Below are 16,660 nucleotides of genomic sequence, written 5' to 3'. Positions count from 1 at the left end.
TGTTTTCAAGTCAGCTGTTCTTCAGAGCTGATGAATTGGGGACATAAAAATGGTTTAAAAAACTAATATTTGTACCGATTGAAACGCCATTTTTAACAGAATAATGCGATTTCAAATATTTGTTTTCTATGGATATTAAAAAAAAAATCATTATTTTCCGTAAATGGTATAATTTGACGTTACTCTCAACTATACTTTATCGAATCCTGACACATCTTACTCATAAAATAGATTTTCTCAAAAACCAGTATGATTTGGTTTAGAAATATTTGTATTAAATTGATCTAATTCGTAAAATTATGGAGGGGCGTATTTTATTCACCACTTTTTCAAAAAAAATAATCGAAAAAATTTTCTGCGCACCATTTTTAGGGATACACTATTGCGAAAACCAAACATATTTTTCCGGTTTATTGATTATATTACTATAGTACGAGTTTTGTTGAGCGGAGAGAGCGATGATATTTTATTGTGTCATCATATTGTTATGCCAAATGCAATTTCAAGACCGAAACGAAAAAAAAAAATAAAGAATGACAGAAGATTTTTTCTGCAACGATTTTTTTATCTTGAATCACCCCTCAGCAAAGATCTGTCAAGCCCTTCAGGTTTTATAAGCTACTTGTAATCTTCTCTTCAGAACCTCCTGTAGGTGGGCCTTTTTACTCTTATAGGTGTTTTAATAGTGTTTTAATGGGGTTTATATAACTAAACATTGTTTTATAACTAAGTTTTGAAGTGCCCTTCCAGATTCTTATAGAACTTAAATTGCTACTTGGGAACTACTACTGATGTTTGATAACTTGTCTTGAAGAAGTCTGCAAAAAGCTGAGCAGTACTTTTCGAATCTGTGGATGCACTGTCTTTATACTTTATAGTAACCAGCTTCCGTTTGTTTTTCTTTTTTGAATTCACGAATTTCCAGAATAGCATTGGATTTGACTTAATATCTCGTTCTACTTTGGAAACATGAACTGAGTAAGCTTCACGGTGTGCTTCTTTAAAGATTCCATGGATCTCTTTGTACAAATCTTTGTCCTCAACCGAGCGACTTTTTTCATACGATTGTACGCCTTCTTTTTCTTTCGATACAAAGTAATAAGAGGCCGGTCAAACCACTCAGGTAATTCACTGTCCGAAGAAGATTGCAATTAGGATAGGGGAAAAGTTCATATAACGCCCCATGTGGCTAATACGCGCCACTCTTGTTCTGAAGAATCTGAAACATTTTAAGCCTGCAAAATATTACCAATTTGTTTTAAATGCTGTGATTGGTCATGGCAAGTATGAATTTTTCCTTAAAATGCCCCTGTGTCGTGATAATTTCACAATTTAGGTTTTTCTTCATTTCGATCTAAATTTTAAAACACTTTTAATAAGGTGTCACCAAGCAGAAAAACACGAATAAGACAATATTTTCTGACACATCGATAGAGGAGAATCTAAATTATGATTTTATGCTAAAAAATCATACTGAACTCGCTAAGGTATGCTTTTCATGGGTATATTCTATCACGGCCCATGCGCTCTTTATAACGCGCCAATCGTAGTAGGCTGAAAATAGCATTGATTTTTCAAAAAGGCCAATTTTCATTGAAAATGAACAAAAAGTCTAAAACCATATGTTGAGCGTTAATTCAGCCCAAAAAACCTATTTTTCATTTTTTGTTAAATTTCTATTAGTCCATTTTGATTTTCTTTTCAGTCAAAGTGTCTGTAAGTATTGGTGTGTTTTCGGTCTTCGGCTGCTTTCGGGTGTGTTCGGCTGCTAGGCGCGTATTGAATACACAGCGGCGCGTATTCGCAACACAGTTTTGTTCTGTGGCTTTGAACATGGTTTTTGAAAATCACGTTTTTGAAGAAACTATGGTAATTTGAGTAATGAAAAATCATAGGAATTTGTAGAAAACACTTTTCTTCAACGATTACACCCATTTTAAACACAATTTGTACGTGGAATACATAGAAAATCAGCGATTCGCTTAGGTGGCGCATAATAGGGCATGTTCCCCTATATTGACAGTTTTGTACGAACACCACCTTAGCAGGAGGCCTCAGCCCTAACCTCAAACCATGCGAGAACAGAATCAATTTTTAAGAAGGGCGCATGATAAACGCGATTTTGCGGTACTAATATCGACAAATTCGCCCCGTGGAAAAGCGACATGGGTCGATTCACGATGACGTATTCTCCCTTTTGTGGTGACAGTTCGCGCGTCCTGTTTACAAAATTTTACGAACGAGAAATGGGGTGCGGCGAAATTTTTCGTGTAGCTGACCGGTCAAGAAATTTAACGCAAAACTCAGTTTAAGGATAGCAAAACATCAAGTTCCATTTTGTGAATTTAATTTAGCACTTTTTTTAGTTTCTCACGTTTATCTCTCCGGAAAAGAACAGAAAGTTGGAAAAATAGGAAGAGAGGAAATACTTTAGTAGAGAGAGAAAGAGAGGGGCAGTTATAGAAGAGAAGAAATGAGTGCAGTTGAGAAATAAAGAGCCAGTCGTATGAATAGCTTTGACAAGGTCAGACGGCAGCATAATTCATTTAAACAAAAAAAAAAAAAAAAAGATACAAAATGGCTATGCCACGACGGCCGGGACACGACAAACTGTTCTGAATTTTTACGATATGATATTCCGAGGCAAAAAAAATAAGGTCAGATAGTTTAACTTTTAAGTTTAAATCCATTTATCCCTGTATTTCTGTTTTCAGCTGGATTAACAAACCAATTGATTGATTTCTCATTATTTGATAAGCTAAAAATATTCAATTTCTTAACAACTAACTTCCTTTTTAAATTTATTTTTATCCCAAAATTGAGCTGAGAACTATTGCTAAAAACTTGTGGTTGAGAATTTAATGAGGACCCAAATATTTGCTTTGTTTCCTCAGCGTGTAGAATTGGAAAATAAGGAATCAAAACAGGAATCGCGAAGTGTCAAAAACAGTGAGGCCAGGCAGTGCGTGAATCGACTGGTCCTGGGGGAGGAAGACTGAATAAAAAAAGCAAAAAATCTTTCAAACGTCAAATTTCTCTCATCAATCTACCGATCAGTGCGGAGATTCAAAATTTTACTTTCTTATTTAGTGATTTTTAATAGAACTTGTTTGATGCTGAAAAGCACTTGTATTGCATAAAACAATAATTTAATTAGGTTTTGTTTTGCTCTGGAAAATTCTTGTATGATATGGCGTATTAAGTCGCTCAAATTTCGTCAAAGTTTTGAAGCTGATAAATAAAAATGGTTTGATTAATTGTTGTTCTAAAAATTTAGCTAAATCTAAATTAAGCACCCAAACAACTGAGTTGCATGACTCGCAACACGAAACTGATCATCTAAAGTTAAAATTTGAACGATTACAAATCTTTTCAACAATTGCTGACTTTTTGCCGAACAGTAAAAAAACGATGCAGAAAACGATGCAGAAAACGATGCAGAAAATTTCAGTCTTCCTCCCCCAGGACTGGTCGATTCACGATGACGTATTCTCCCTTTTGTGGTGACAGTTCGCACGTCCTGTTTACAAAATTTTACGAACGAGAAATGGGGTGCGACGAAATTTTTCGTGCAGCTGCACGGTCAAGAAATTTAACTCAACACTCAGTTTAAGGATAGCAAAAAACCAAGTTCTATTTTGTGAATTAAATTTAGCGCATTTTTTAGTTTCTCATGTTTATCTCTTTGGAAATGAACAGAAGTTGAAAATTCGTAAAAAATTTCGAAAAGGAGGTTTGTTTATTAAAATGTTTCAACATGTTTTCAAACCCCTTCTTCAACAAATTTGTTCTGGACCAACCCACTTTGCATTGAATATTCTGGGAAAACGCGTCTACTTGAAATAAAAAAATCCATCAAATGTCCAAATGTGGAAACTTCTAAAGAATTCGAATGTGCCGAATTGATTGTCCGGAAATTTTTCGTGTTATTTGTAAAACAAATGCATATACTTATACGACAACACTATTCAGGGACAGAAGAATCTAATAAAGGAAAATTCTGCGGAAAAAATTTCGAAAGAAAAGGCTTAACTATTATAAATTTTTACGATATGATATTTTCGAGGAATAAAAATAACGTCAGTTTAACCACTAAGCACACTGACATGAGACGTATAGACAAAATTCCTCTCAGTTTTTGGCTAGAAGCCTCTTATCGTCGACATTGCGCGGCAGTAATTCGAGCATGAAAATTTTACTGGTATCGACATTTTCGTTCATTTTCGAGCAGCGCCGAAAACCGAAATCGACTGTCCAGTCAGTGGTCAGTGGTTTAACTTTTAAGTTTAAGTCCATCTATTCCAGCTGGATTAACAAACAAAATGATTGATTTTTCATTATTTGATACTGAAAACATCGTATTTTCTTTTTCATTTTTTTTATCCAAAAATTGAGCTGAGTACTTTTGCTAAAAACGTGTGAATGAGAATTAAATGAGGACCGAAATGTTTGCTTTGCTTCCTCAGCGTGCAGAATTGGAAAATAAGGAATCAAAACAGGAATCGCGAAATGTCAAAAACAGTGAGGCCAGGCAGTGCGTGAATCGACCTATTCATAAAATCAATTTTATACAACTAAATGTGCGATTTGTGTTGTTTAGTTGATATAATGAATGCGGATTAGTGCCATTTGTAATAATTACATATGTGTATAACTGTTAAACATGATTTTCAGCGTAGATTTAAATCTCGATCAAGATTTTTAAATAGATAAAATCCCAGGGGTGGAAAACAGAAGAAAAAAAACAAAAAAGCGCTCAAATGCAAATTGATCTGATTAAATCATCGACTAGTGAGCAGACATCAAATTTTGTTTCATTAGAATGACCATTCTTTAAACTTTTTTTTTAAGACGTTGAGAGAGTTTTGCATTGGATAAGTTTACAAGCTTCACCAAGAACATCATGCCTCATCTATGAAACAACAGCTTTGTTGATTTTGTTTGTCCGGCACGAATTTTTATCATAAACGATTACAAATCTTTTAAAAACGTGCTCATTTTTATGTCGAAGGTAAAAAATGCTGCAGAAAAATTTCGATTTGCCTGACCTAGATAAAACCTAATCGTAGTTTTAATCACCTAATCGTGAAATTCATAGTTAGTTTCAAACTCACTTTCCAATGAATAATTAAGTTACAATACACATCATGGTCCATCTGAAAATTAAATTTAAAAATTAAAATCTTTAGGAGTACTGACATTTTATTTAATAAGGGACACCTGACATTTCTGCTCGGCGTTTTGATCATCAGGTGTCAACATGCATGAACGCATTTTCGTAGATGACGGGAAAGAATTAAAGAAACATAAGCTATCAAAGAACGAAAGAACATAAGCCGTAAATATCATGAATTTTTCGAAAATGATACAACGGCTCACCGGCAGGACTTGAACCTGCAATCTCCGCTTCAGTACAACGGCGCGTTAGCCAATTTCACCACGGTGAACGTGATGAAACCGGCGAACCCGAGCAATCGAGCTCTGCCGATCAACTGCTGGACCTTCTATCGAAAACACAATGTATATCCAGAGATGCCAATGTGCCTGATTTTTCAGGTATTGCCTGATTTTTTGAGGCTCTGCCTGACAACCTGATAAGCCCTTGAATTTGCCTGATTTTTTAAAATATGCCTGATTTTGCCTGATTTTTGCGAATATGATGAAAAATGGGTGGTAAGGAACTGGATTAGGTACCATTGCTGAAGAGAAAAAGTGGAAATGTGGCTGAATCAAAGCAAAAGAAAAATTCCCTTGAGTTCTTATTTGAAAAAGGGAATTAAAGTGAATTTTTCGATTGCTTTGATGCTTTGATTCAGTAGAATTATTCAAACAAGTATGCTCACAACACATATTAGGAGAGAAAATGTGGAGCGAGGACCAAAAAAAAAAGGTCATCACTTTTAGCGGAATTTCCGTTACTCTATCGTAGCCTGATTTTGCCTGATTTTTATTTCGTCAGCTCCCTGATTTTAGAAAAAAAATGTTGGCAACCCTGTGTATATCCCGCATGTGATCTTTCCCGCTATTGATCTCTCTTGTTTCTCTAACCCCACCCACCGACTCGGGATTTAAGCCGAGCGAGCACATGGTCGATTGCTTCGGGTTTGCCGCAACTTACGGTCAGATGTAGAAGCAATCAGTGCTGCTCAAGGTTCCGAGCAGACCAGTTACACAGGGAGGTGTTGCTCTGTTGAAATCAATACTGATGTTATGAAATCGTTTGGTACATCTTTGTACCTGAAAATAATCACATTTTCGTAGATGACGGGAAAGAATTAAAGACACATAAGCTATCAAAGAACGAAAGAACATAAGCCGTAAATATCATGAATTTTTCGAAAAAGATACAACGGCTCACCGGCAGGACTTGAACCTGCAATCTCCGCTTCAGTACAACGGCGCGTTAGCCAATTTCACCACGGTGAACGTGATGAAACCGGCGAACCCGAGCAATCGAGCTCTGCCGATCAACTGCTGGACCTTCTATCGAAAACACAATGTATATCCCGCATGTGATCTTTCCCGCTATTGATCTCTCTTGTTTCTCTAACCCCACCCACCTACTCGGGATTTAAGCCGAGCGAGCACATGGTCGATTGCTTCGGGTTTACCGCAACTTACGGTCAGATGTAGAAGCAATCAGTGCTGCTCAAGGTTCCGATCATCTTTTTCGAAAAATTCATGATATTTACGGCTTATGTTCTTTCGTTCTTTGATAGCTTATGTTTCTTTAATTCCTTCCCGTCATCTACGAAAATGTGATTATTTTCAGGTACAAAGATGTACCAAACGATTTCATAACATCAGTATTGATTTCAACAGAGCAACACCTCCCTGTGTAACTGGTCTGCTCGGAACCTTGAGCAGCACTGATTGCTTCTACATCTGACCGTAAGTTGCGGCAAACCCGAAGCAATCGACCATGTGCTCGCTCGGCTTAAATCCCGAGTCGGTGGGTGGGGTTAGAGAAACAATAGATCAATACATTGTGTTTTCGATACACGCTCATTTTCTTATAACCATTTATAGTTCTTAAATAACCATTTTATGATGTTTACTTCAAAATCGCCAATATGGTTATTTTTCAATAATTTTTCTAGCAAGAATTTTAACCATTTTGGTAGTTTTCGAGTATAAACCATAAAATGGTTGAATTATTTGATATCGCCATTTTGAAAGCGGTTCAAACTGCAGCCGGACGCCCAAGCAAATTTTTTCTTCCGCGGAACAGCATCCAGTTTCCCGAAAAATCGGTTCTGGAAATCGTACAAACTTCGGATTTGTCGAAGATGGAGAAAGGTAAGTGATTTATTCCAATTATTTGTCGATCCCATCATGAACAAAGAAAAATTTCAGGGTGCCGATTGGATGATGCCGATTCGATTCCGTTTGATAAACCAACAACATCCAATAGGACGAGGACTCACTCACCGATCCATCGTTACCAGCCACTGCTAATGGAATACAGGAATTGTTTTTCAAACCGCCCGGAAGGAGTTGGAGCACCACCCGGAAGGAGACCAAAATGTTTGAAAAACATCACCAGCGAGTCAAAGATTATTAGCCAGACCCGCCTCCTCCACCCTCACCCCGTTAAAGATAGCAAACTAGGGATAATGGTATTGGCCATCCCGCAAGAGCTCGCTTTCTTATCAGGTTTCGGTAGTGCTCGTAGGGGAATTTTACTCCTGCTACCAGGTTATTCGGCTGCTGTTGGCGTTTGCTTAAAACTATAAGGTGGCAGTCATAATATACAAACAAGCTTTCAAATTACTATAATGGGGCATAGTTTATAAGTTTTAAGTACAAAAACAATAAAATTAATGTTCTGATAACTCTTATTTTATCAATTCCTTCAACAATTGTAATCTAATCGCACAAAACAGCCCTTACGGTTGAAAAATAACCATTTTTGAATTTCTACGGTAATCTCCCATGCGGTTAAAAAACAACCATATTTCTACTTCTCCCCGAAAAGTCATTTTATGGGTTCTCATGGAGAACTCATAAAATGACATTTCCCGGGAAAAGGTCAAAAATGGTTATTTTTGAATAATAAATGGTTTAATAGTTTCTAGCGTGTAGAAGGTCCAGCAGTTGATCGGCAGAGCTCGATTGTTCGGGTTCGCCGGTTTCATCACGTTCACCGTGGTGAAATTGGCTAACGCGCCGTTGTACTGAAGCGGAGATTGCAGGTTCAAGTCCTGCCGGTGAGCCGTTGTATCTTTTTCGAAAAATTCATGATATTTACGGCTTATGTTCTTTCGTTCTTTGATAGCTTATGTTTCTTTAATTGTTTCCCGTCATCGACGAAAATGTGATTATTTTCAGGTACAAAGATGTACCAAACGATTTCATAACATCAGTATTGATTTCAACAGAGCAACTCCTCCCTGTGTAACTGGTCTGCTCGGAACCTTGAGCAGCACTGATTGCTTCTACATCTGACCGTAAGTTGCGGCAAACCCGAAGCAATCGACCATGTGCTCGCTCGGCTTAAATCCCGAGTCGGTGGGTGGGGTTAGAGAAACAATAGATCAATACATTGTGTTTTCGATACACGCTCATTTTCTTATAACCATTTATAGTTCTTAAATAACCATTTTATGATGTTTACTTCAAAATCGCCAATATGGTTATTTTTCAATAATTTTTCTAGCAAGAATTTTAACCATTTTGGTAGTTTTCGAGTATAAACCATAAAATGGTTGAATTATTTGATATCGCCATTTTGAAAGCGGTTCAAACTGCAGCCGGACGCCCAAGCAAATTTTTTCTTCCGCGGAACAGCATCCAGTTTCCCGAAAAATCGGTTCTGGAAATCGTACAAACTTCGGATTTGTCGAAGATGGAGAAAGGTAAGTGATTTATTCCAATTATTTGTCGATCCCATCATGAACAAAGAAAAATTTCAGGGTGCCGATTGGATGATGCCGATTCGATTCCGTTTGATAAACCAACAACATCCAATAGGACGAGGACTCACTCACCGATCCATCGTTACCAGCCACTGCTAATGGAATACAGGAATTGTTTTTCAAACCGCCCGGAAGGAGTTGGAGCACCACCCGGAAGGAGACCAAAATGTTTGAAAAACATCACCAGCGAGTCAAAGATTATTAGCCAGACCCGCCTCCTCCACCCTCACCCCGTTAAAGATAGCAAACTAGGGATAATGGTATTGGCCATCCCGCAAGAGCTCGCTTTCTTATCAGGTTTCGGTAGTGCTCGTAGGGGAATTTTACTCCTGCTACCAGGTTATTCGGCTGCTGTTGGCGTTTGCTTAAAACTATAAGGTGGCAGTCATAATATACAAACAAGCTTTCAAATTACTATAATGGGGCATAGTTTATAAGTTTTAAGTACAAAAACAATAAAATTAATGTTCTGATAACTCTTATTTTATCAATTCCTTCAACAATTGTAATCTAATCGCACAAAACAGCCCTTACGGTTGAAAAATAACCATTTTTGAATTTCTACGGTAATCTCCCATGCGGTTAAAAAACAACCATATTTCTACTTCTCCCCGAAAAGTCATTTTATGGGTTCTCATGGAGAACTCATAAAATGACATTTCCCGGGAAAAGGTCAAAAATGGTTATTTTTGAATAATAAATGGTTTAATAGTTTCTAGCGTGTAGAAGGTCCAGCAGTTGATCGGCAGAGCTCGATTGCTCGGGTTCGCCGGTTTCATCACGTTCACCGTGGTGAAATTGGCTAACGCGCCGTTGTACTGAAGCGGAGATTGCAGGTTCAAGTCCTGCCGGTGAGCCGTTGTATCTTTTTCGAAAAATTCATGATATTTACGGCTTATGTTCTTTCGTTCTTTGATAGCTTATGTTTCTTTAATTCTTTCCCGTCATCTACGAAAATGTGATTATTTTCAGGTACAAAGATGTACCAAACGATTTCATAACATCAGTATTGATGCATAAACGCTTTTGGTAACGGTTTGAGATCAATTTTACGCTTAAAAAATGAAAACGAATCGTTCATATCCATTATTCACATTATCTTATAACGTAATTTTTAACATGAACGTGAGAGTATAGTTTTAATCGTTTTCGAGCCAAAGTAAGAAGAAATAGTAACGTTTACAGATAACTTCACTTTTTTAACAACCGTTGATGTATCGTGATGACTATTTTAGATATGGTTTTTTCGTATGCGGGATATTATTTTGTTCAAATAAACGCTTTGTGATTTGTGCGTTTGAGTTCCAGCTAAACGGGTATGAACACGTGCTAGATTCTTCAGTAGCAAAACGCCCCTAAACTTGCTTGCATGTAGATTTCATTCTCTTTAAATATTTAACTGGATCATATTTAAAAAGGATGGACTCAATTGCAGCAAGTAATATTACAAAGGAAATACAGATGTTTTTTATGTTACGGTCAATAATCCACATTGACCATAGAACATGTCAGAAAATCAAACGATTTTCGTTTGCTTTTTCTGTTTATTTCTGCTTTAAGCGTTTGCCTTTACGTCCCAGCTCAAACTTTTTTTTTCTGACCATCAGATGTCGCTTCCATAACCAATTCTCCATCCCAATGCATAAATTTTAATCGCACACCCAAAATAATCTGCACGTAGCGGCTACGTGAAAAACTACATAATTTTCACGTAAATGCCACGAAAAAAATGCGTAAACGCGTCCCTATAACAATTCGTGCTTCATGGAACTCACCCACAGTTTACGTGAATTTTTAGTACGTTCAACGCCGTGTATTTGTAAAAGCTACTTGGAATATTTTTAGTATAGGAATGAAATTAATGTTGTTTTTACTTCGTATTTTCATTTTGTTTATTATGATAAAAAATAAAACCAAATTTAATTGAGAACACGGAAAAAAAAGTATAGTATTTTAAACAATAATCCACTTATATTCAATCATATTTCTGATTAATTCTCGGCTAACTATAAATATCAAACTTTTAACTATATATACAATAGATTATCGGATTGTTTTTGTGTGTCTAAAATAGATTCAATTATATCGATATGATTGATTTTGCGTACTCAACTATAAATATCATAGATTCTACTACATATGTATGATTGAATTTCTTCATTCTACCACAAATATAATAGATTGAATTATAATTGTATAATTGATTCAATTATATGTATAATTAATTTAATTATACAAAAAAGTTGATTTAATTATATTTATAATTGATTCAATTATTGTGTGTTATAGAATTAAAAGTTGATTTTATTTGATATTATTCAAATATTAAGGAAAAAAATGTACTTTCAGAAGTTTTCTAGGTTTTTACTATTTCAGATGGCTCCAGAACCTTCAATTTAGGTTTCGAAATGAAAGCTAACTAAAGAGTAAGAACATTTTATTTTTTTTTTAAATAATTTTTTTTTTTCATGTTCAAACAAACTTAAACCTTCATAACATAACACAACTAGAAGGTTGGAAATCTCGACCTGCTTTTCGGATCCTTGAAGCAACGTTGCACGGCGCTTCCTGGTGGCCTCCACGGATTCGACCTTGATGATCTGAATTGAATGCACACAAAACTTTCGAGGCCGGAATTTAGCAAAATTTTGCTCAAATTTGACCAGCTAGAAATTTAGCAATCAAATTAACAATTTTTTTAAACTCAAATTTTAGCAAACGAAAGAAAAAGTTAGTCGCCGAAATTTTTGCTCACCTTTTAGCAAAAATCGGTGGAAAATACCGCGGGGAATTTTGTTTGTTATTGTTTTATTTGAAATTCATGGGGAATATCCAATAACCGAATAAAATACACGGATTTTTTATAGATACTTCTATTTATTATTAGGAAATCTTCACGAATTTCACGTCATCACTACTAACTTATTTTCACTTGCATTTTGACTGGGTTGTGGAATTCCATTCGATCTTTCCGGGTTGTTCCGAAGTGGTGGCCGTCGGGCTGATTTCAGTTCCTGGTGGGTTTCCGAACATGTCGTGCTAAATTCAATGCCAGCACTAGACATCTTCTCCGGCGATCATTCTTACATTGTTATGTTTGCCGGCAGCAAAAATCTGGTTGAAAAAATACAAAAAAAATAACACAACATTAACCGGAAATTCTACGTGTTGAGATCGATCCTCACCAGTGTCGATTTGTCCACCATTTGGAAGTCGATTTGGCCACAAAAGCCAACGTTAGCCGCGAACTCCGCAACCACACTACACTTCCGTTAGTTGAATTTGTTTGGAAACGGTTGACGGCAGCAAAACGGCGTTTATCAAAGAGCAGGCGGCTACCAAACTTCGGTTTTACTCAAAAACAAGCTAATTCAGCATTTTGCTAAGTCGATAGCGAAATTTTTTTTTTTTTGCTAACTGGAAGTAACCGACTATTTTTGCTAAGTGAAGGCCCAGAAATTTTGTGTGTGGGCTCGGGCACGATGGCGGGAAGCCATGTCGCTGTAGCACTGGATCACGATGAAAAAAGCATGCCGGTTCGGTCAGACTTCAGTGATGGAAGTGTTGCCACTCGGGAGAAATGCTGTTCGGAGACCCTCCGGAAGCTTTTAGTGCAGAACCAGTAAGCAGTTCTCCTTACCCTGCCCTGGGATCCTGGCGATGGGAAATAAGAAAACAAAATGATTAAACAGTGGAGCTTCATTATGAAGCAAATAAATTTAAAAATTTCAGCCGTCGTGCTGCTCAGGGCACACTATTTGTCGTAGTTGGCGCGACAACCAGCGCCTTCGCTCCCTGGTGTCCAACGGGGACCATTTCGAGCCTGACAACGACAATCAGTGCCACCCAGCCGGGATGACCAACAATTCCTCCAGCGGCATCGATTTTTTTTCTTGTAGGGGAGAGCCCACTGCGACCTACTGGTTGATCTATTGTGGTAATTACCCCGCGTTACTGTATGCTATCAGGCTCACCTGCACTATGGGTTGAAGTGACAGTTGATTGCTGACTAAGCATTTTATCCCAATCGGGTATGATATCAAAGATGTATGATATAACCTTCTTAGGGCTGACATGCAACCATATGTCTTGTGCGCTTATTAACTTTGCCCCAAGAACACGCTCTCTCCTCTTAAGGAGGGCGCAGCAGTTACATAAGAGATGCTCTGCAGTTTCTTTTTCGAACCCGCAGAACCGACAGTCGTCGTTTTGAATAATGTTTATCCTTTTGAGATGCTGTTTTGTTGGACAGTGTCCTGTTAATAGACCAGTGTAAGTACTTAACTCGTGCTTACTTAAGTTCAACATGTTTTTGGAGAGTGGTGCGCTTGGTTCAATGAATCTTTTCGCCTGAGTTGCTCCCTCTGCTGTTCTCCAGTTGGAGACAATAGTGGTGCTTTCCCAGTTCTTGAGTTCCATATTCAAGGCACTCCTAGATACTCCGCAGAAAGGTTCAGGTCCAATGAACAGGCCCTGAGATCCTTCCCTAGCTAGCTGGTCTGCTTCTTCGTTCCCTAGGATACCGCAGTGGCCTGGAACCCAGAATAAAAATACTCTGTTCCGTATGGCCAGGTTTCTTAGTGCAACAATACACTCCCATACTAGCTTGGAGTAACATGTGAAGGTACTTAGTGCTCGAAGAGCGGCCTGACTATCAGAGAATATATAGATACTTGTGTACCTGTATCCTCTTTTCAAACAGGCTAAAGAGCATTCTAAAATTGCTTGAACTTCTGCTTGGAACATTGTTGACCAGTTTCCCATAGGAATTGAGATCCTGAGTCTAGGTCCGAAGACCCCTGCCCCAGTTCTATTATCCATTTTTGACCCATCAGTAAAGAATTTTATTGATCCGGAAGGAACCGCAGGTCCACCTGACTCCCACACGTCCCTATCATTAATAGTTACATTGTATGGTATGTCTAGATTGAAAACGGGTTCCATCCAGTCATAGTTCTTTACAATAAGTGAGTTTATTTTAAATATCTTTAGGATTTTTAGGTGTCCTGTAAGATCCCCCTCATAGAGTTTTGTTTTTGGGAGTCTCAAGGCACTACGTTCTGCCTCTAACTCAATAAATTGATGTAGTGGCAGGATGTTTAGTAGTGCATTCAGAGCCTCGTTTGATGTGCTTCGCATAGCGCCACTTATAGCTAGGGTTGCTATTCTTTGGAGCTTCACTAGTTTCTTCCGGGCCGTAGCTTGCACAGTTTTGGTCCACCACACTAAAAAAGCATACGAGATTTTGGGTCTTATTATAGCTGTAAATATCCAATGGATAATTTTCGGCCTTAGTCCCCATTTTTTCCCTACTCCTTTGAGGCAAACCCATAGAGCCATTGTAGCCTTCGCTATCTATCTATGGATTCCATGATAGCTGAATCGCAGACACCAGATACCCAGACTAACCACTTAAGGATAATTTTGGCGCTTGTTCCGCAGCGCTATCTACGGGTTATCGTGAAACTAACGGCCACATACACAAAAGGAAAAATCTCAATATATCACACAAACATCTGCATTGTGCTATTTGTTTTTTCTACATCTAGCGATGAACACGGTCGTTTTTGATTACCTACTTTTGATAGAAAAAAATAATACGATATATTTTGAAAACCACTAAAGAACCGTTTTTGATTTGGAGCGTATTAACCAAATGTGGTTAGAATTCATAAAGCTTATAAAAAATACATCGACTTCGACAAAAATGAAAATTGAATGAAAACTTGAGATTTTCTGCACCGCTTCCTTATTGCGTTGTGGTTGAAAAATAACCATTTTATGACATCTTTGGCTTCATTTGTGAAGATCACTTTCAACTGCAAAATTTCGTTAACCCCGAAACCTCCGTCAAGGGTAAGTTCAAGTTTACCGAGTAGAAAAATATTGTGACAAACTCAATAATTTGTAAATAGTTATAAAACGATCTAGGACTTGTTGAGAAAACGACAAATGACATCGTAGAAACATTTCACTAATTGTATATTGCAAAACTACAGTATATTGAATGTAGCTTTAAATTATATTACTGTTTAGAACTCTTAAATCAGTTGACGAGATTCTTAAAAAAATTTATTGAACAATCTGTTTCAGTTAGAGTTTCTCAAAACCCTTCACCTAGCCGAATTGCCGCATTTATAGAGGTTTACAAAAACTGAATATAACAAAAGTAGAGGTGGTATTTACAAAATTTGTAAAGCAATGTTCTGTTAACAGAAGAAGCTTAATGAAAATCGCATCAAAGAAATATACCATTAAGTCACCATCTACAACAAAAAACTGGTGTCAGATTTTTATTAACTTTATTCTCCAATAAATCCTAAAACTTCCCTTTCTATGAAAAATTTAGTCACATTCGAGAAATGTCTTCTTTTCGAAATATCTTACTAAACTTGGATATTAAACTAGCCCTTTTACCGCCCACTGGAAGAGGCAGTTGAGGAAAAAATATTTTTGGCTTCGAGATGATGCATTTTCCTGCAAATTTAGTACAATTTCTAACAAAGAGTGTTGATTGACATAATGATGATTCTTGACAAACGATCTCAATTATTCGAGTCTGTTTAGTAAGAATAGCTTAGCTTTTGCTGTTCTGTTGTTAAGTTATTTTTTTGTTATTATTTTTTTTTGCTATATTTCGAACCATTTTTTGAATATCGCACGTGTAATTGATTTTATCCATGGGTAAAATAAAACAAACGTGAATTCGTCACATCAAAATCAAAACATTAAATGAATTCACTAACACAGACATACGATATTTTACATTCCATAAAACGTTCTTTTACCATTCAAAATTAGTTTTGGTGGTGTGGAAAAGCATCGAAATCGATATATAAGTTTAGTTACTGCGAAATTATTTCTTATTTACTGGGCATCGGTTAAGGAACATTAAAATGACCCTTATTCAAAATTCTAGTTTTTTGAAGAATGGGTCCATTTAGTAAACTAATTACTTTCGAAATATGATTTTAACAAAACTTTGAGTCAAAGAATTTGTTTGAATGTCAAAGGTGAAAAAATTTCGGAAGCAAAGAGAAATGGATTTGAAACATACATTTTGAAATATTCCAAATTCAGTGCATTTTTTCAACATTTTTTTTTCGCATAAAAGATTTTTAAGTTGACATTTCTCACGCGCACTTGCTCTCGTGTACGGATTAAGATGGAGAAAAAAGTCTAAAAACATGGTCGCTTTTAAGGTTAATTTTCCAGTCCAGTACAGAATTATGCCAAAATCTCGCGTGAGCTTTCATTACGTCGTATGAAACAAAATGTAAACAAACAGTTTTATTACGAAAAAAAAAACAAAAATTGACTTAAACTAGCAGCAACTTCTTTCCAATTAGAATATTTGTAGCCTGGACAACATATTCTATATGTGAAATACAAATTTCAAAGTTGTTTTAATAACTTTTGAAGTAATTTTCTGTGAATTTTCAAGATGTTTCATACGACGTAATGGAAGCTCACGCGAAATGGTCATTACAGTTGTTTTTTTGGCATTTCTCACGCACATTTGAGCAGGGAAAAATACCCCGTCGACAAACACGGTCGTTTCAGAGTTTATTTTTCCAAAAATTTATAAATTTTAGTGAAATTACCAGCATTATATCACGAACACTTCCAACGGCAAATAGGATTTAAGAAGTTATCAATACATTTATCACATTTAAATATTCTTCAATATATGTTAATAACTTATTTCACTCCTCAAACCTATCTAGGTACGACCCAAGAAA

At 36.7% G+C, this 16,660-nt stretch overlaps 3 protein-coding genes across 4 annotated transcripts in view; all 3 read left to right on the top strand.

The window, feature by feature from the left end:
- The window catches only part of LOC129738706 (NADH dehydrogenase [ubiquinone] flavoprotein 2, mitochondrial), a 45,707-nt gene that overhangs the window by 9,533 nt on the left and 19,514 nt on the right, over positions 1-16,660 (top strand). The gene's annotated exons all lie outside the window — the stretch shown is intronic.
- Positions 7,053-7,818, top strand: LOC129738709 (uncharacterized). Its single transcript, XM_055729964.1, has 2 exons — positions 7,053-7,299; positions 7,357-7,818. The coding sequence occupies exons 1-2, from the start codon at positions 7,146-7,148 to the stop codon at positions 7,734-7,736; spliced, it is 534 nt and encodes a 177-aa protein (XP_055585939.1). The 5' UTR covers positions 7,053-7,145; the 3' UTR covers positions 7,737-7,818.
- On the top strand, positions 8,612-9,377 carry LOC129738708 (uncharacterized). The gene is made up of 2 exons (XM_055729963.1): positions 8,612-8,858; positions 8,916-9,377. The coding sequence occupies exons 1-2, from the start codon at positions 8,705-8,707 to the stop codon at positions 9,293-9,295; spliced, it is 534 nt and encodes a 177-aa protein (XP_055585938.1). The 5' UTR covers positions 8,612-8,704; the 3' UTR covers positions 9,296-9,377.

Source organism: Uranotaenia lowii, chromosome 1 (genome assembly GCF_029784155.1).
Source record: "Uranotaenia lowii strain MFRU-FL chromosome 1, ASM2978415v1, whole genome shotgun sequence".
NCBI classification, from domain to species: Eukaryota; Metazoa; Arthropoda; class Insecta; order Diptera; family Culicidae; genus Uranotaenia; species Uranotaenia lowii.
The sequence above is the reverse complement of the archived record's forward strand: the minus strand, read 5'-3'. Positions and strand labels throughout refer to the sequence as shown.

Bases quoted from the DNA above. Each gene is read 5' to 3' on its own strand.
- LOC129738709 (XM_055729964.1), top strand. From the start codon at position 7,146: ATGGTTGAATTATTTGATATCGCCATTTTGAAAGCGGTTCAAACTGCA. The intron at 7,300-7,356 runs GTAAGTGATTTA...GAAAAATTTCAG, and splicing joins TTTGTCGAAGATGGAGAAAG to GGTGCCGATTGGATGATGCC.
- LOC129738708 (XM_055729963.1), top strand. From the start codon at position 8,705: ATGGTTGAATTATTTGATATCGCCATTTTGAAAGCGGTTCAAACTGCA. The intron at 8,859-8,915 runs GTAAGTGATTTA...GAAAAATTTCAG, and splicing joins TTTGTCGAAGATGGAGAAAG to GGTGCCGATTGGATGATGCC.